General features: G+C 39.4%; 1 protein-coding gene across 11 annotated transcripts in view; it reads left to right on the top strand.

The window, feature by feature from the left end:
* CCDC50 (coiled-coil domain containing 50) overlaps positions 1 to 8,599 on the top strand; it is an 86,466-nt gene extending 77,867 nt beyond the window's left edge. For 6 of the 11 annotated variants that reach the window (XM_042233147.2, XM_060404738.1, XM_042233140.2 and 3 more), the window contains one exon: positions 2,232 to 8,599. In XM_042233147.2, coding sequence (XP_042089081.1) covers positions 2,232 to 2,251 — 20 coding nt within the window. In that variant the 3' untranslated portion in view covers positions 2,252 to 8,599. Of the gene's footprint in view, positions 1 to 662; positions 762 to 2,231 lie in introns of all 11 variants that reach the window. The other 5 variants (XM_042233143.2, XM_042233139.2, XM_042233138.2 and 2 more) reach the window with 1 other exon arrangement.
* The last annotated feature ends 11,774 nt before the right edge of the window (positions 8,600 to 20,373 follow it).

Below are 20,373 nucleotides of genomic sequence, written 5' to 3'. Positions count from 1 at the left end.
TCAGTTCAGTTCAGTTCAGTTCAGTTGCTCAGTCGTGTCCGACTTTGTGACCCCATGAACCGCAGCTTCCAGGCATCCTGTCCATCACCAACTCCCAGAGTCCACCCAAACCCATGTCCATTGTGTCAGTGATGCCATCCAGCCATCTCATCCTTTGTCGTCCCCTTCTCTTCCTGCCTTCAGTCTTTCTCAGCCTCAGGGTCTTTTCAAATGAGTCAGCTCTTCGCATCAGGTGGCCAAAGTACTGGAGTTTCAGCTTCAACATCAGTCCTTCCAGTGAACACCCAGGACTGATCTCCTTGCAGTCCAAGGGACTCTGAAGAGTCTTCTCCAACACCACAGTTCAAAAGCATCAATTCTTCGGTGCTTAGCTTTCTTTATAGTCCAGCTCTCACATCCGTATATGATTACTGGAAAAACAATAGCCTTGACTAGATAGACCTTTGTTGGCAAAGTAATGTCTCTGCTTTTTAATGTGCTGTCTAGGTTGGTCATAACTTTTATTCTTCATTTATTTTAAAAAAAATGATTTAGAAACAGAAAGCAGACACCTTAAATTGAATGGAAGATTTTCTGTGTGCACTTAGTTGAGCTTTGAACAACAGTTTTGAACTGCTCGTGTATCCATTTATACATGGATTTCTTTTTTTTTCTTCCTGTAGTGAGTACTGTAGTACTACACCATCCATGTTGGTTGAGCCAGCAAACAAATGTACAGAGGGCCTCTGTAAATTGTACGTGGATTTTCACCTATGCAAAGGGTCAGTGCCTCTAACTCCCCTTGCATTGTTCAGGGGTCAACAGTATTTATTTGCATTTTCTCCAAGGAGAGTTCATAGCTTTTATCAGATTCTTAATAGATGGCTATGTCCCCCATTTAGATCTGTTGGACTTTTACTGTCCTGGCTATTGTTTCCCATCTGCCCATGACTCTCTTAATTAGATTAAAGTACACAGATACACATACACATCCCCAGAAACACTTCACACAGAAGAAAAATGGGGCAAAGAAAATGAGGAAAGAACATGAGATCTAAGTTGGACCAGATCTTTAAAATGAAAGGAATAATCAGGTCTGTCTCCTTTACCAACGATAGGCATTGACTTAATGTGTAATTTTATGACAGTCATAAAATGAGATAATGAAAATGGAGTTTCTCATATTAATTTGCTCATCTAAAAGTATAGGTGAGTTTCATGGTGTCAGCATTGTCGGAATTATATAAGTAAAATACATAAAAGCAGATTGCAATGGACTTCACAAATATTAGATCTTATTAGTTGGTGTTTTTTATTTTTTATGTTTTTTGAAGATTTCTTAGGTGATGTTTTCATTATCTTTTCCCAAATCTAATGATTACCTTTCCAAGCTTACTTAAATTTTCTTTTCTGCAATGACATACAAGATACCAGTGCACAGGTGCCACTCCAGACTCATTAAATTAGGATTTTTGAGGACATGTTTTGCCAGGCATTCTATTTTTTTTTTTTAAATCTCTCCTTGTTATCCTCCAATTAAAAATAAAAATAATGAAAAGCTCTCCTCCTGCTCCCCTATCATCCTGCATTTATCCAATGTTGAAAATAAGACAAAAAGATGAGGTTAGTTGAACATTATCAAAACAACCCATACACTACGATTTTCATCAGTTGGTGACCTTTTCAGCATCCCTTGTTTATTTCTTTCTCAAATTATATACAAGCATTACTTTTAGGAGGTGCATTCCTGTCCTTGCCATACATTTTATATGTAATACTAGACCAACACATTGATTACAGTTTCCCTAGGTACCTTGGTTCCAGATTGGTTCCAGAATTCCCAAGGATTTCAAAATCCCTGGATTCTTAAGCCCCCTTATATAAAATGTCATATTATTTGCATATGACCTACTTACACCCTCCCCTAAACTTTAAGTCATCTCTAGGTTACTTATATTAATAATGTATAATACAGTGTAAATACTTTGTAAATACTTCAAATGTATGTCAAATTCAAAACTTGAGCTTTCTGGGATTTTTTTTTTCTGAATATTTTCAATCCATGCTGGATGGAGAACCCACAGATACGGAGAGCCAATTTGTATGCTTACAACCAAGAACAAACAAAACACATGAACCATTTGAAATGCATAGAAATATAGATAACATTGTTTTATTTGAACAGGGAGAAAAACAGCACCTCAGACATTTTTTCCTTAATCGTTTTTCTTCCTTTTTCCTTCTCTCCTCAGGTTTCCATTATAAACCGTAAAAACCTAGGAATCTGCCTTGAAAACGGACTCACTGTAGCAAAATTACTGGATGATACAGAACACATTCCACGCTTATTTTTTTCTTCCTCTATTTTGTATTCCTGAGATTTATCCTCAAGTGTTTTTTGGACCATGAGTATTTTTCATTCATTTAAAATATTTTGGTTATTCCTGATCACTTGGGCAGTACAAGAAAATCTAGCTTCTGAATATTGGCCATCTCTATGGAGCATATACGTCCTGGGGTATAGTATCTAAGAGCTCTATAAAATGCCATTTTCATTAGGTATGGAGTATTGATATTTAATGAATAGGCTTTACTTAGCAGTTAGGATTTTGTGGAGGTAATGATTGAAGTAAAACATAATGTTTGGATGCAATGCAGAATAAAAGAATATAAGAAATAGCCTTTTTTGTGCATTAGTGTATGATACATTAAAAGATAAGAGACTTTTGCTTTTTTTTTTTTTTTTTGGCTATTCAGGGTAAGAAAAAAATCACAACCATAAAGTATTTAAAAAGAAAAATAAAAAGGAACAGTTGAAATATGTAACTGACTATAAAGACTGTAGAGGTTTTATGTATCCTTACACACCCTTCTGGGAAGATTTGGCCTAGATGTCATTCACTAACACCGTCTCTGCTATTGCCTCCACAATAGCAAGAATGCTAAAGCGTCTGGGTGTTGAACCATTTTTTAGTACTTATTGGCAAAAATTTAATTCTAAGAAGTTTTAACTCAAGTCTGCAAGATCAATTAAAGATGAAAAATTTTGTATCCCTTCTCTTATTTTACATTTATGTATAAAGCCAAGGGAATTAGAATTGGAAAGATGTTTATGTAAGTAATGACGCTGTCATTTTCTCTGGCTGTAAGATTGAATTTTTCCTCTTGCATAGAAAACATAGCAGCATTGGTTGGCAACCTCTCAAAAAAATGTTGTATATCTGTCAATAAGCAGATTAATTGGACTCGAAGTTGATAAAGAAGTTCTTCATCCAATTATTTGGTCCTGCACATACATTAGTGACACATGGGTGTTGGATTCCTTTGTGCCAGACCTTAAACCCCTCTTCAGGAAATCTGGAATTTTTGTTAATCTTCTAGCCTCATGGAAATGCTTTTTTTTCCATACCAGTTAGTTAACATAAATATCAGTCATGTTGCATATTCAGCATATTTATACTTGAGAAAAAAGTTGCTAATCCATTCCTTTCTGGCTGGGAACTGCCTTCTGTTGGCCTTATCTTTTGAAATAGTCTTTCTAGTTGGACAATATTCATGAAGTTTTTTAGACTAGCTTCTCAGAGGATTTGGGTTTTTCATTTTGAGGAATAGGTTTAATTTCATAGTTTTTGGATTGTATGAACTTAAGCAAAGGATACTTAAGAGTTAAGTTTTGAGAAAATAATAATCTAGAAATAAAATCCTTAAGGTTGTAGTCATTTTGGAGAAATAGGTAAAGGGAAAAGAACATAACTTTGCATGTCCAGGATGAAATGACTGAGGAAGAAAAATCTTCAGTTAAATAGGCAAGAGGAGACCAAATGGAGGTGCTAGCCTTAAATCAAATTCCAGAAGATGTTTTCAATATCAAAGGTTAGGCCTTTTGATTCATAGTAATGCTATATTTTTCTTTGTCTGCCCTGTGATTTGCTTCATGTTTTTAAAAGTTTTTTATAGTAGCTTTAAAGAAAAGAAAAACAATGTATTTTTATTTGAAAATCAGGCAAATGGGCAACATCATTTGCCATATTTTTATTTTATAAATGTTTATTTTTCTATCTCATACAATCATCAGTTCTTCTTTTCAAATTCTCCATTTATCCTCTCATGTACTACTTCATGCAATCATATTTATTACTGTAAAATGCTAACTGGGTGTATTTTACTCAAAAAATGTCAGGTCACTTTACACATAACCAGGATATTAGTGTTTCAGCTATGTTAGTAAGTGACCAAAGGTAGTATTTCCCTCATTACACACCATTCAACATCTGTATTGAAAATTCATTATTTTTTTTAATGTTTTTTAAAGATCAGAGTTTTTAAATATTTTAATTTAATTAATTTTTTTTTTGTAAAGCAAACATTTTTTAAAGAGTATCAGAGTAATTCTTTTCCTGTGAATAAGAAGACGCATCAAACAACCAGTTGAATTCCTCTTATTCTCATTCAAATAGTGTAATTGTTAATTATTGTTGATTTTGAGACTGTAGGAGCAACTGTGTGTGTCCATGGGATTTTCCAGGCAAGAATACTGAAGTGGGTTGCCATTTCTTACTCCAGGGGATCTTTCCAACCCAGGGATCGAACCTGGGTCTCCTGCATTGCAGGTGGATTCTTTACCACTGCGCCACTGGAGAAGCCCCATTTAGAGGCAACTAGCACTTTATTTTAAGAAACTGCCAAACATCTTCACTGTGTTCTCTGCTTTCCACTTGTCATTTTTATATAAATATGGAAGCATTTATTTTACTTCTTTTCCTACTGCTGGAACACACACAGTTTAATTTTTAGATCCATAGTGTATTATACTTTAATGTTGTGATGTAATCATTCTGGCCTTGGAAAATCTTCCTGTTTCTATACCTCTGTTCTCCCAGGGGCCAGACCCCATTAACATCAGTGTTACTGAATGAGCACAGTGTGCTGCGGAGCCTTGTCATGAGGCTGCTGGACATGGACACCGCATCACCCCAACCTAACTTTTTTTAAGTCATCACCTGGAAGCAAGGTTAGAAAAGGGTCAGTTTAAATGTTCTGAGTTGAAAAAAAATGTGACTGTATTGTCAAATTGTTGTTAGACATAATTTTATTGGGTGACGGGACAGTTGCTTCACATGCTTTAAAATGACATTGAGATTTTTAGAAGGTGACTTTGCACACAGTGACTTAATATTTATCAAGTGAATTTACAATAACCAGCCGCAGACGAACTGCAGAAAAGACTTCATGGGTTTTGATCATAGGGAAACATCTGAAGTAGAAAAGATACGGATAGATGCTCCCAAGAGGAAAACCTTTCTAGAATAGCAGTGGCCACTTGGATCTAGATCAACATATTCCAAAAAGCATGACCTTGGGCCTTGTGCTCCACTGAACTCGCTTGAGAAAATTAGGAACCAAACCTGTTTTCCCCTTTTTTTTTCGTGGCCTGCAGCAGAACTGGACGATGAATAAATCCATTGCTGACTTTGTCCATACCCTTCGCACAATGTCGGGACTTTTCAGTATAAAACTTAACGTTTAACTGATAATTATTTTTCTTTAATGCTGTCTGATACTCTCCGAATTTTGTCTTGTGCCAAATTGCTGTTTAGAAATCTCTGGTATAATATGGTGCATTCGGTTTACCACATGAGTGGTTAACATTTTCGGGCCTTGATTTTTCATGAGTGTTGCCTTTATATAAAAATCACGTTGGGGGAGATTACTCATTTATTCAGTGTTGATTTTCTTGAAAGGTAACTGGTGATTGTAATGTCCTCAGCCTGTTAAAGGCACGAGACTGCCATGTAAGCAGCTTTCTGAAGAACTGAGAACAAAACAGAAGTTGCTCTCAAAGGCTTGTTTCCCTTTGGTTTGTGTTGGGGACTTCAATGCAGAAAGGAAACCCTTCAGGTAGATGTCACTGTTACGTAGTGTGTCATATTCTGATAACATCAGTTTTTTAGAACCAAACATACAAAAATAAAAACCTGCTGTTTGAGCAAAAAGAAAAAAAAAGAACGTTTTTAATGATACTTTGTCTACTGCTTACAGCGCAGAGTCAGAGGAGTGACTAGATAAAGTGTTTTTCCTTCTGTCTGGTGGTGCCTGTGTCTTAAAGCCATAACTGCTGGTCTTACTGGTGATAGGATCTTTTTTTTTCCCTCGTCTGTCGTAGGTGGCCTACGACACCAGAGACTGTCCTGATAGTGCTGTGAGGGGCGCAGTGTCACCCGGGGTTCTCCAGCAAGAGTCTCTGTCATCCCTGGCGGTACATAAGATTTTCAAAGGGAACAGCTGGGGTTGCTGTTGCCCCTGATGTTTAACTCTCATTAGAAGTGGTAGATTTATTTCTAGAGAAGTCAAGAACGGAAGGGTAAAGAAAGAAACCCTCACTTGTGCAGAGTCACTTCTCTTATGAGACTTACACTTACGTCAGCAACGTCTGTGAGGAGCAGTATTGCCTTAAATTAGTTTGATTCTGACCGAGGTCAGTGTACTGTATTTCCTATAGATGAGTGACTGTCAACTCTCCATTGAGGTATCAGATTCACAGGTGAGCCCCAGACCTCCTTGTCATCAGACGTTTTGGACTTCCACCGAGCTATGGGTGACGTATGCACTGATAGGCGTGTCATTTCATTTCAAATTGCCTCTCAGTCTGTGAATGAGCAGTGGCATGATCAGGAATGCTGGTGGTTGGAGAGTGAGAATTTCCTGAGCGTATTCTTCAGGTGATCACTTCCTGAATAGCTGAGAGTTGACTGTCTTCATTTCCTATGGTGTTTGTGTAGAAGATGTTTCCAAAGGTTCTGTTATGCAGTGAAGTCAGTTATTCTGTAAAAATTTTGCTAACACTCTTATATATTGAAATGCATACATACGTTAACAAAAAAGGAGAAAACCGAAACAAAACAGAGACATTTACTCAAATGGGAGATTTGTTGATGTGAAAAGTGTTTCTGTTTTATTACTTTCAAGAGAAAATCAGAAAAACTTTTGCTAGGGTAGGGAAGACACCAGAGTGGTTTTTTAGGTTTGCATTTGATGCCACAGAGTAATACAATGTCATCTAAGTAATCATGTTGATTTGTGGAAATGTCTGGTCCTAAAGATCACTCTTTCTGCCCTTAAACATTTGTGAACACTGCCTAGAAATATGTTCCTAATAGACTTACATGTTTTTGTGTATTCTCAGCAAACTAGAAAATGTTTTTCTCACTTTTGGGTTAAATGTGTATAGCCTAAGGAGCTGGCACTGTGCTGATTTCAGCATTTCAGATAAGGACAGAGTTAATTGTATAACTTAGTGCCCCGTGACTCATTGCTGAGGTTCATATAGAAAGAATGGAAGAATTGAAAGACAGGGTCTGAGTGACATTTCCTTCACAGAAGAGCAAGGATTAAGGACAACAAAGAGAAAGGTGAGAGGATATACTGTTACACCTCATATGCTTGGGAGAAGCTTTTGTTGCCCTGAGTTTTGGACCATAACTGCTAAAATAGTTTCTAGCTGTTAAATATAATGGGAAGGTTTTTGATGTTAGAATTTTTAAAATTTCTCATTGAATTAGCTGCTAGAATCCTTGTAGGCTATAACTTCAGGTTTGCCATCAACTGAAAGCCAAATGTCTTTTCCCAGCTATAGCTGTATTTTCTACCTGCCTCTTAAAAGCAAGGTAGTATTTGTTCATGAAGTATTATGAGATGATAGGGTATAGAAATGATATTCCAAAGTGAGAATTCTCTGTAAATGCGGTGGTCCTTAAGAAGAATCCATCCCAACACACTGTTGTATCCTGAGAGGTGCTGAATTACAAAGTACAGGAGTTTTTCATATGAATCAAGTTGCTCAGGAAATTTGAGGTGCGCTGTCATTTGTCTCAAATTTTGGAAAAGTACGCTCTTGAGAGAGATTAATAACTGCACAGTGCCCAAAAGGTTTTGGATGCTTTGGCAATAAAGCCCTTTGACATTTAGAATGTGGATGTTTAAACAAGTGAGATGTTATCCCAAGCACTTACCAGTTTGTAGCCAAGCCCTAGGGGAAAGGCAGCTTTGACATAGTTATTTCACAGAATTGAACAGAACCTTAATGGAACAGAGTTACTGGCCTCAGTTCAGAAAAAGAGGAGGCCACCTCAAATCACATGCCTGTCTAGAGATTAATGAAACTGAGAGACACTGTGGATGCCGTAAAGGTGCCTGATACTGGGTGCTGGCGGGTATATGTGCATCCTTCTGGACGAGGCTTATGGAAACAGACGGTTTCAATTCACCTTCATACAGCACGCCTTCCTGCTCATGACCTCTTTGGAGAAAGTGAGAAAGCGTGGTGCTGGAGACGTTCTCGTGTCTTGGGCGGCTGAGGTGGTGATGCCTCTCCAGTACTCAGGCCTCCCGTCAGTGCCACTTACACATCTCCATCTATTCATCTATGCAAGCTTGTGTTTCAGTGCTTCATTTTTTACACCTTGCATCCCATTTGATTCCTTTAACGTCAGGCTTAACATTGATATTATGAATAATTTTTAAACCAAAGTATTGTATAAGTCTGTGTGCTTGTTTTCCTGAGTGATTGGAGGCAAACACCAACCTTGTCATTTTCTCTTAATAAAGTCACTCATTTGTTGCATCAGTGGTCTCTGTCTCATGTTTTCTTTACTGCATTCAAGGACTTGGGGAGTTCTGGGAACATTCATTTGTTTTTTCTTTATAAAGTTAACCCTAAAATGTCATTTAATAACAGTAGTTTTTTCTTTTACACTGGTTACTGTAGCCATATATAACATTATGCTGATGCCTGTGTGCTGTGCTTAGTCACTCAGTTGTGTCTGACTCTGTGTGACCCCATGGACTGTAGCCTGCCAGGATCGTCTGTCCGTGGGGATTCTGCAGGCAAGTATACTGGATACTAGAGTGGGTTGCCATGTCCTTCTCCAGGGGATCTTTCCAACCCTGGGATCAAACCCAGGTCTCCCACATTGCAGGCAGATTCTTTACCATCTGTACCAGGGAAGCCCAAGAATACTGGAGAGGGTAGGCTGCCCCTTCTCCAGGGGATCTTCCTGACCCAGGAATCGAACTGGGGCCTCCTGCATTGCGGGCAGATTCTTTACCAGCTGAGCTACCAGGGAAGCGTATATTGATGCCTAGTACAGTAACTCAATGTATTCAACTCAATGTATTCAACTCAATATACTCAACAAGTATTCCCAAGTCTAAATCCATTAGAGAAATGGCTTTGTTTTGTGTGTGGTGGTTGATAGCTTGGTTGATTTATTTGAGAGAAAAACAGATGCGTGAATGTTCACACAATAATCCGAATGATTATACTCCATGAGGCCAAAAACAGTCTGCACCACACATGTATTCCATGGATGTTGAAAATAGGCATCAATAATAACTAACATTTATTGAACATTTTAGCTTTATGAGGTGTGTTTCTTTATCTAATTTTGTTTGCTGGACTAGCCATGATGTGGAAACTGATTCTGCAGAAATTCGGCTGGTTACTTAAAGCTAAGACACAATTTTCAATGACTATTAAACTGATTTAAGAGAGATAACTATTCAAGTTTCCCTGGACCAGAACCTAGACTACACTTTCTTCTTTGGCAAATGTTACAGGGAGTCTAAGTGATCTCCATTATGTATTTATACTACTGTGAAAATGTGCTAAGGAAACCCAATCCAAAATTGGAGTTGGGAAGCCACGAGAGGAGGGCTCTCACACGTCCCACGCGTTGCTGCTCGTGTAATTTAGCAGGAAGAAGGAAGATTTCCTCTCTCACTTGGCAACTCTAAGCTGCCCTATGCTTCAGCCAATGAGAAGACACCACCACTTTGAAATCTCATTCTCCTCAAACAAACTTTCGTTTGAAACAGCCCTTCACTTTGTTCTGCTGACTTGCTTATGTTTCAACATAGCTTGCTTGTCCCAAATTGCAAGTCCTTTTCCCAAATATACTCATTTTTGCGTAAGCAAAATTGCTCTTTGCTGTGTTTTAACACTGTGTCAGTGCCAGACACCCAAGGAGCACCAGTGATGTGCAGACGTTACTCTTCATTTTTCAAGTTGAAGAAATTTGGTGTGCTGATTCAGCCTTCAGTTTCTAAAGAATGGATGAAGCTTGGTAGGGATAAAAGTTTGCATACCTAGAAGACAATTAAAACTTTAAGTGCGTAATTAAGGTAACTTCATGTAATCTGCAGCAGGAGGTACCCAGTATTCTTGGGTAGGTCTCGTGCATATGCCTGGGTCTGAGTGTCAGGCTCTGGCCACGTGGTGTGGAGAGGAAGCGCACGAGACACCCCATCCTTTAAAGGCATCCAGAAGAACCATAGCCACCTCCTACACTCTGGAAATTTGGAGACATCTCTGAGAGGACATTGGGCTATGCCATGTTAGGGTAGGGATTTGAAAAATCTCACCCACATACCAAGAGGCAGAAAGATCATGTGTTTTCCTCCCTGTTTTATATCTGAGTCAGATTCTTAAACAAACATGAACTGAACACCGCAGCAAAGCCACGATTAAAGAAATCAACAGGAGTAAGGAGACCTGGGTCCTAGTCCTGGCTTTGCTGTGAACTTCTCAGGGCCTCGGGACACCACTTAGCCTTTCTACTGATAAACTTGTTGCAGTGAGGGTTGGTAATCTGTAAGCACTCCTTCAGTTGTAACATTCTAGGATCCCGTTAGGATGTGTCAGTTTCCTTTCAGATGCTCCTGAAAGAGAAGAATCTCATGCACTACTGGGGGCCTGGAAAACCACAAACTTCCTAGGCATTCATTTGAAAGGCCTCATTTCTGACTTTGTACCCTTTAAAAAAAACTGTGCTTATTTTTGACAAATACTATATGTTTAAGAGGTACAGTGTGACGTTTTGATGTACATATACACTGTGAAATGATCACAATCAAACTAGCGTAACCATCACCTCTCATAGTTAACTCTGTGTGTGTGTGTTGAGAACACTTGGGATCTACTCGTGTGTGTGTGTGTGTGTGTGTGTGTGGAGAACACTTGGGATCTACTCTTATAGCAAATCTCAGTATTGAGTTTCCTTACCAAATAAAAAATAGAATAACTGTTGTTCAGTCACTAAGTAGTGTCTGACTCTTTGCAACCCCATAGACTACAGCACGCCAGGCTCCCCTGTTCTCCACTATCTCCCAGAGTTTGCTCAGATTCATGTCCATTGAGTCAATGATACTATCTAATCATCTCTTCCTCTGATGCCTTCTGCCTTCAGTCTTTCCCAGCATCAAGGTCTTTTCCAATGAGTCAGCTCTTCACATCAGGTGGCCAAAGTATTGGAGCTTCAGCTTCAGCATCAGTCCCTCCAATGAATATTCAGAGTTTATTTCCTTTAGGGTTGACTGGTTTGATCTCCTTGCAGTTGGAAGGGACTCTCAAGAGTCTTCTCCAACACCACAATTCAAAAGCACCAGTTCTTCAGTGCTCAGCTTTCTTTATGGTCTAACTCTCACATAACAGTACATAACTACTAGAAAAAACCATAGCTCTGACTATATGGACCTTTGTCAGTAAAATAATATCTCTGCTTTTTAATACACTGTCTTGGTTTGTCAGGCAATGGTTTTTCCAGTAGTCATGTATGGATGTGAGAGTTGGACTGTGAGGAAGGCTGAGCGCCAAAGAATTGATGCGTTTAAACTGTGGTGTTGGAGAATACTCTTGAGAGTCACCTGGACTGCAAGGAGATCCAACCAGTCCAGTCTAAAGGAGGTCAGTCCTGGGTGTTCTTCGGAAGGACTGATGCTAAAGCTGAAACTCCAGTACTTCAGCCACCTCATGCAAAGAGCTGACTCATTGCAAAAGACGCTGATGCTGGGAGAGATTGGGGGCAGGAGGAGAAGGGGATGAGATGGCTGGATGGCATCACCGACTCGATGGACATGAGTCTGGGTGAACTCCAGGAGTTGGTGATGGACAGGGAGGCCTGGCATGCTGCGATTCATGGGGTCACAAAGAGTCGGACACGACTGAGCGACTGAACTGAACTAGTTTGTCCTAGCTTAGGAAGCTGTCAAAGAAATTAAGGTTGAGTCAATATGTCCCCAGTCAGCCAAAGAGAGGGTAGTTTGTGCATCAACAGGGATAATAACTGAAATGGATAGAAACATATCAAATATGTTTAAACCAATGATTTAAAATGATTTTATCTGCTTAAAACGACCCACACTGATCACCTGTGGCAGATGCTGTGGTGGTTTTTGTTCAGCTGCTAAGTCATGTCCTACTCTTTTGCGACCCCATGGACTGTAGCCTGCCAGGCTCCTCAGATGCTGTGGGTCAGTTTGTTATTTTGAAAACTAGTGAATAAGATCAAGGATTTATTCTGCCAATTTTTTTAAAAAATTAAGATCTATACCTTGTTGGTGAATAAATGACTTGTTGATTATGATAAACTTCCCTTTATAGAACATTTTAACTATTAGTCAAATTTTTAAAAATGACAGAATGATATTATAATCATTTTGCAACCCTCAAAGAATTAATAGATCTATATAATGATCACCAACATTTGGTATTTTAAAAGGAGGAAAAATTAGGTATTATATCCTTCCAAATGAAAATAACAATATTATCAACAAAATTACCAAGTTTCTGTGTTTATCTACTAATATATAGGAAGTATAAGGCATTGAGGACCATTTTAAATAGCAACATAAAATTGAACTGCAAAATTCAGACTGATAAACTTTATCAAGCAAATAGCAAAAATTCTTCAAAATAAAATATGCTTGTGAGGACAATGGAGAACTGGGAGGGTATAAGATGCAAGCAATACTTCAGTTGAAAATAGACTGAAATCTATAAGGTGATACGGGAAATGTGAACACTGGATATTTGTTGATATTAGGAATTTAGTATTAATTTTGGTCAGATAATATTGGGGTTGTGTTATAAAGAAATTCTTTTATTTCAGAGATAGACACTGAAATATTAATAGATGAAATGATATGGTGTCAGGGGATAGGATATAAATGAGGTATAAAAAAGAAATGATTGGCCACATATCAATAACTGGGAATGGTAAATCGGGTTTATTATGTTATTCTTTCTATTTTTGCATTTCTTTTTCTTGGGGATGATCTTGACCACTGCCTCCCATACAATAAAGGACAGAAATTGTATAGACCTAACAGAAGCAGAAGATATTAAGAGGAGGTGGCAAAAATACACAGAAGAACTATACAAAAAAGAGCTTAATAACCCAGATAACCACGATGCTGTAATCACTCACCTAGAGCCAGACATCCTGGAATGTGAAGTCAAGTGGGCCTTAGGAAGCATCACTACGAACAAAGCTAGTGGAGATGACGGAATTCCAGTTGAGTTATTTCAAATCCTAAAAGATGATGCTGTGAAAGTGCTGCACTCAATATGCCAGCAAATTTGGAAAACTCAGCAGTGGACACAGTACTGGAAAAGGTCAGTTTTCATTCCAATCCCTAAGAAAGGCAATGCCAAAGAATGTTCAAACTACTGCACAATTGTACTCATCTCACATGCTAGCAAAGTAATACTCAAAATTCTCCAAGCCAAGCTTCAACAGTACGTGAACCATGAAATTCCATATGCTCAAGCTGGATTTAGAAAAGACAGAGAAACCACAGATCAAATTCCCAATATCCATTGGATCATCAAGAAAGCAAGAGAGTTCCAAAAAAACATCTACTTCTGCTTTATTGACTATGCCAAAACCTTTGACGGTGTGGATCACAACAAACTGGAACATTCTGAAAGAGATGGGAATACCAGACCACCTGACCCGCCTCTTGAGAAATCTGTATGCAGGTCAAGAAGCAACAGTTAGAACCGGACATGGAACAATGGACTGGTTCCAAATTGGAAAAGGAGCACACCAAGGCTGTTTATTGTCACCCTGCTCATTTAACTTATATGCAGAATACATCATGCAAGATGCCAGACTGGATGAAGCAGAAGCTGGAATCAAGATTACTGGGAGAAATATCAATAACCTCAGATATGCAGATGACATCACCCTTACAGTGAAGCAGAATTAAAGAGCCTCTTGATGAAAGTGAAAGAGTAGAGGGAAAAAGTTGGCTTAGAATTTAGCATTCAAAAAACGAAGATCGTGGCATCTGGAAATTCAACATTCAAAAAATGAAGATCATGGCATCTGGTCCTGTCACTTCATGGCAAATAGATGGAGAAACAATGGAAACAGTGAGATACTTTATTTTGGGGGGCTCTAAAATCACTGCAGATGATGACTGCAGCCATGAAATTGAAAGATGCTTGCTCCTTGGAAGAAAAGCTATGACCAACTAGACAGCATATTCAAGAGAAGAGATACTACTTTGCTGACAAAGGCCTGTCTAGTCAAAGCTATGGTTTTTCCAGTAGTCATGTATGGATGTGAGAGTTGAACTATAAAGAATGCTAGCACCGAGAATTGATGCTTTTGAGGTGTGGTGTTGGAGAAGACTCTTGAGAGTCCCTTGGACTGCAAGGAGATCCAAGCAGTCCATCCTAAAGGAGATCAGTCCTGAGTGTTCATTGGAAGGACTGATGTTGAAGCTGAAACTCCAATACTTTGGCCACTTGATGTGAAGAACTGACTCATTGGAAAAGACCCTGATGCTGGGAAAGACTGAAGACAGAAGGAGAAGGGGACAACAGAGGATGAGATGGTTGGATGGTATCACCGACTCAATAGATGTGAGTTTGAGCAAGCTCCAAGAGTTGGTGATGGACAGGACAGCCTGGCATGCTGCAGTCCATGGGGTCACTAAGAGTCGGACATGACTGAGCAACTGAACTGAACTCTCTCTATTTTTATATGTGTTTGAAAATGTCCACAATAAGGGGCACTAGTGGTAAGGAACCCACCTGCCAATTTAGGAGACGAGACAGTGGTTCAGTCCCTGGGTCAGGAAGATCCTCTGGAGGAGGGGAAGGCAACCCATCCCAGTTTTCTGGCCTGGAGAATCCTGTGCACAGAGGAGGTTGTGCCGGTTATAGTCCATAGGGTGGCAAAGAGTTGGACATGACTGCAGCAACTCGGCACACATCAACGTCCATAGTAAAGTTTTTTAAATGACAAGGAAATAAGTTTTGAAACAAAAACTATGAAGAGCTACAGTAAAGACGTATACATGCTGCAGGCAAAAGCGAAAAGATCTTGGGTGAAAAGTCAGAAATACAGAAAGGAATAAACATATGTGAAAAGTATATATTTGTTGGTAAATATAAGTGAATGATGATCATCAGAAGCAATAGTAAGGTATCTTGGCAGTTTAAAACATAAATATGCAAAAATTGTATATGAATTATAAAAATGTAAATGGAGTTAAAGCGCCATAAAGCAATATTTCTCAAACTTTCAACATATGAATCACCTTGGGATCTTGTTAAATCATTTGATTTTAATCAAAAGGTCTAGAGTGGGACTGGAGATTTTGAATTTTAACAACCTCCCAGGTGATATTTATGCTGCTGGTCCCAGAACATACTGAGTAGCAAGGTAAAGTTTCTGCAATATCTTGGAAGAGTAAAAATGCTAACTTTTATTAGACTTTGGTATGTCAAATATGCTTGCTGTAATCTTTATTATAACAAAAAAAAAGTAGTAAAAGAATGTAAGACTACTAAGATAGAGAAAATACTGAAGGAAATGGAAAAATAAAATATAATCAATCTAAAAGGAACATGGGAAAAGTGAAATAATTAGAAGGCCAGCAGTTAGATGGTAAATTCAAACCAAAACATTTCAGTAGTTTGCGAAGTGAACTAAACTGTGTGTTTGTGAACTAAATGTTCCAGAGAAAACCCAAATTTATGCTGCTTATAAGAGAAATATTTGAAATATATGATTCAGAAAGATTGAAAGTAAAAAAAAAACAAAAAACAAAAGATGTTCCATGAAAACACTAACCAAAAGAAAGCTGTGATAAATTTCAGAAAAAGCAAACTTTAGTAAAAATATTACCAGCAAAAAAGAGGAACATTTTGTAAATATGCAAACTTCACTTTACTAGGATGATTTTGACAAAATGATCAGTGAAATTTTCTAACAGTTAAAGCTGTTAGGCTGCCTGAGGAATAGTAAGTTATCTACCAAGTTATGGTCCAATCCCAGTGAAATTACTTTCTCCAAACATGCAGGCTGTTTTATAATTCTATTTTAGATGTAAACAGAATCTTTCTAATACAAACAAGTTTCTCAAGGTGAAATAGGCTACACTGAGAAATAGTGATTTCTAACCAAATACAACCCTGGCTAGGACTACATCTTATTCTTGCCTAGCACAGTATCTGACATAGAGTAGGAACTCAGTGTAGAAGTTTTCATGGTGAATTGATCCATGGAAAGAAGACTCATAAGGCCCTCTCCAACTTTGACATTCTTGGGACCCTCATAACTATGCAGAGTGTTAAAAAATTATTAAAGAAGACAATTTAGGTGACACGAACTAAGTAGACAAACTATGAAGCAGAGTCTTCTTTTGGAGAACTGTAAAATGGGGTGAAAGGCTGGAAGCGTTTATAGGATGAAGAATAAAAGAACAAGGGAGAACAATGCCAGCATCATGGTTGAGTGAGGCATTTCCTTTGTCCCTTTCAATCTACAACCAATAGAGCATCCACAACTCAACAAAGGTTCCTCCACCCACCATACCAAGATGCTAGAGAATTCCACACATCTGTACATCCAAAGGTGGGTGGAACAGAGGAGATAAAGCCAGGGGAACACTGGAGGCTGTGCATGTAGCCTGGTCCCCTGGACATGGCAGATGAGCCTGCAGCCCCACAGAACCCAGGATCAGCAAGAAGAGTGGTGTGCAGTCCCTCAGCCGTAGTGGTGCCTGTGGCCACAAGTGACTGAAAAGCAGAGGTGGGTGTCAGTCGCTCAGTCCTGTCCAAGTCCGTGACCCAATGGAGTACAGTCCACCAGGCTCCTCTGTCCATGGGGATTCTCCAGGCAATCATACTGGAGTGGGTTGCCATTCCCTTCTCCAGGGAACTTCCCAGACCCAGGGACCAAACTTGGGTTCCCACATGACAGGCAGATTCTTTACCATCTGAGCCACCAGGGAAACCCAGCTGAACAGTAGAGGTAGTGGCATCTGATACCACATCTTTTCGACTGTGGAGGTGCCCACAGATTCGGCCCCTGACTGGCCTGCAGTGTGGCACCTGGGAAGCTGACAGCACTGGTCAAGGCAGACCCTGGCTCCCTGTCTTCCCATTTCTCTCCCCCTGTGGCAGCAGGAACTGAAACTGAACAGATCTTTAATGCTGCCAAAGTGCTCACCACCTGAGTGCTCCAGGCAAAGTGCCAGCATCCCCAAAGGCACCAGCAGTGCTAATCAAAGCACTTGACCAAGCCTCTTACAGAGGCGGAGGAGGGTGATGCAGCCAGAAACAGCTCAGAGAAGAGAAACCGAATGCTGTGCTATAGTGCCACTCACTGGGAAATAAAAGAAAGCCCTCTCATTCCCAACCCGTTGACTCTTTAGAATCAAGTTAGGAAAAAAAGAAAGCTTTATCTCTAGAAATGCTACTTTTGTAGTATTTAGTGCTTTCACTACTTTAAATGCACCAGCAAAAGAACAACTCATCAAACACCATGAAGAACCACAAAAACGTTGTATCACAAAAAGAAAATGACAATTCTTCAGAATTCAAACTTAAAGTCACAAAATATTAGAATCTGTTAGAGAATTCAAAAGTAGCTGTCATGAAGAAACTCAACAAGCTGCAAGGAAACTCAGGAAAGGAATTTAATGAGCTCTGCTGCTCCTGCTGCTCCTGCTGCTGCTGCTGCTGCTAAGTCGCTTCAGTCGTGTCCGACTCTGTGCGACCCCATAGATGGCAGCCCACCAGGCTCCCCTGTCCCTGGGATTCTCCAGGCAAGAACACTGGAGTAGGTTGCCATTTCCTTCTCCAATGCAGGAAAGTGAAAAGTGAAAGTGAGGTCGCTCAGTCGTGTCCGACTTTTCGCGACCCCATGGACTGCAGCCTACCAGGCTCCTCTGTCCATGGGATTTTCCAGGCAAGAGTACTGGAGTGGGATGCCATCGCCTTCTCCATTAATGAGCTCAGGGATAAAATTAATGAACAAGATTAATTGATGAAAAAATTAATTTCCAAAGAAATTACAGAGGCGGAGGAGGGTGATGGTAAGAAAATTAATTTCTTACCAAAGAAATTAAAATTCTGAAAAAAGAACCAAACAAATTCTGAAGCTGAAAAGCTTAATAAATGAGATGAAGAATTCATTTAAAATCATTGGTAACTGAGCAGGGGATTTGGAAGATGGACATAGTGAGCTTGAAATAGAAATGATGCAGGTAGCAGGGAAATGACAATTAAGATGTAAAAACGTGAGAAAATTTCCTAAGAACAATCAACTCTTTTAGAAAGGGCGACACTAGGGTAATGGGTAACCCAGAAGGAAAAGAGAGCAGAGAGTTTATTGGACTAAATAATAGCTGAGAACTTCCAAAAATGTAATATTTTAACCTTAATTTTTCCGATAATAAGTTCTGGATTATGGTGTGTATTTTATACTCACAAAATCTGTCAATTCATACATTTCAAGTATAGGAATCGGACTTGGCTAGTGGCTCCTCCAACAAACAGCACAGGTCTATTACATAACATCAGTTCAAACGGAGACTAGGAGAGTCCCATTTTAACATGTTAACTAGCTCTTATACAGCAATGGAAGTGAAGGCATTTTGGAAATTATAAAGTGATTGATCAGTAACAAATGGTGTTTTCTAACCTTCAGTTCAGTTCAGTTCAGTCGCTAAGTCCTGTCTGACTCTTTGTGACCCCATGAACTGTGCAGCATGCCAGGCCTCCCTGTCCATCACCAACTCCCGGAGTTTACCCAAACTCATGTCCATTGAGTCGGTGATGCCATCCAACCATCTCATCTCAGCTATTTTTGAATTCTAACCTTCACCAGAGATACCAAGGGAACATTTCATGCAAAGATGGGCTCGATAGAGGACAGAAATGGTATGGACCTAACAGAAGCAGAAGATATTAAGAAGAGGTGGCAAGAATACACGGAAGAACTGTACAAAAAAGATCTTCCCGACCCAGATAATCATGATGATGTGATCACTAATCTAGAGCCAGACATCTTGGAATGTGAAGTCAAATGGGCCTTAGAAAGCATCACTATGAACAAAGCTAGTGGAGGTGATGGAATTCCAGTTGAGCTATTTCAAATCCTGAAAGATGATGCTGTGAAAGTGCTGCACTCAATATGCCAGCAAATTTGGAAAATTCAGCAATGGCCACAGGACTGGAAAAGGTCAGTTTTCATTCCAATCCCTAAGAAAGGCAATGCCAAAGAATGCTCAAACTACCACACAATTGTACTCATCTCCCATGCTAGTAAAGTAATGCTCAAAATTCTCCAAGCCAGACTTCAGCAATAAGTGAACCGTGAACTCCCTGATGTTCAAGCTGGTTTTAGAAAAGGCAGAGGAACCAGAGATCAAATTGCCAACATCTGCTGGATCATGGAAAAAGAAAGAGAGTTCCAGAAAACATCTATTTCTGCTTTATTGACTATGCCAAAGCCTTTGACTGTGTGGATCACAATAAACTGTGCAATATTCTGAAAGAGATGAGAATACAAGACCACCTAACCTGCCTCTTGAGAAATCTGTATGCAGGTCAGGAAAGCAACAGTTAGAACTGGACATGGAACAACAGACTGGATCCAAACAGCAAAAGGAGTATGTCCAGGCTGTATATTGTCACCCTGCTTATTTAACTTCTATGCAGAGTACATCGTGAGAAATGCTGGACTGGAAGAAACACAAGCTGGAATCAAGATTGCTGGGAGAAATATCAATAACCTCTGATATGCAGATGACACCACCCTTATGGCAGAAAGTGAAGAGGAGCTAAAAAGCCTCTTGATGAAAGTGAAAGAGGAGAGCGAAAAGTTGGCTTAAAGCTCAACATTAAGAAAACGAAGATCATGGCATCTGGTCCCCTCACTTCATGGGAAACAGATGGGGAAACAGTGGAAACAGTGTCAGACTTTATTTTTTTGGGCTCCAAAATCACTGCAGATGGTGACTGCAGCCATGAAATTAAAAGACGCTTACTACTTGGAAGAAAAGTGAAGACCGACCTAGATAGTATATTCAAAAGCAGAGACATTACTTTGCCAACTAAGGTCCGTCTAGTCAAGGCTATCGTTTTTCCTGTGGTCATGTATGGATGTGAGAGTTGGACTGTGAAGAAGGCTCAGAGCCGAAGAATTGATGCGTTTGAAGTGGTGTTGGAGAAGACTCTTGAGAGTCCCTTGGACTGCAAGGAGATCCAACCAGTCCATTCTGAAGGAGATCAACCCTGGGATTTCTTTGAAAGGA

The sequence above is a fragment of the Ovis aries genome, chromosome 1 (genome assembly GCF_016772045.2).
Source record: "Ovis aries strain OAR_USU_Benz2616 breed Rambouillet chromosome 1, ARS-UI_Ramb_v3.0, whole genome shotgun sequence".
In the NCBI taxonomy this organism is placed as follows: Eukaryota; Metazoa; Chordata; class Mammalia; order Artiodactyla; family Bovidae; genus Ovis; species Ovis aries.
Note: the sequence above shows the minus strand (reverse complement) of the source record. Positions and strands in the feature narration are given on the sequence as shown.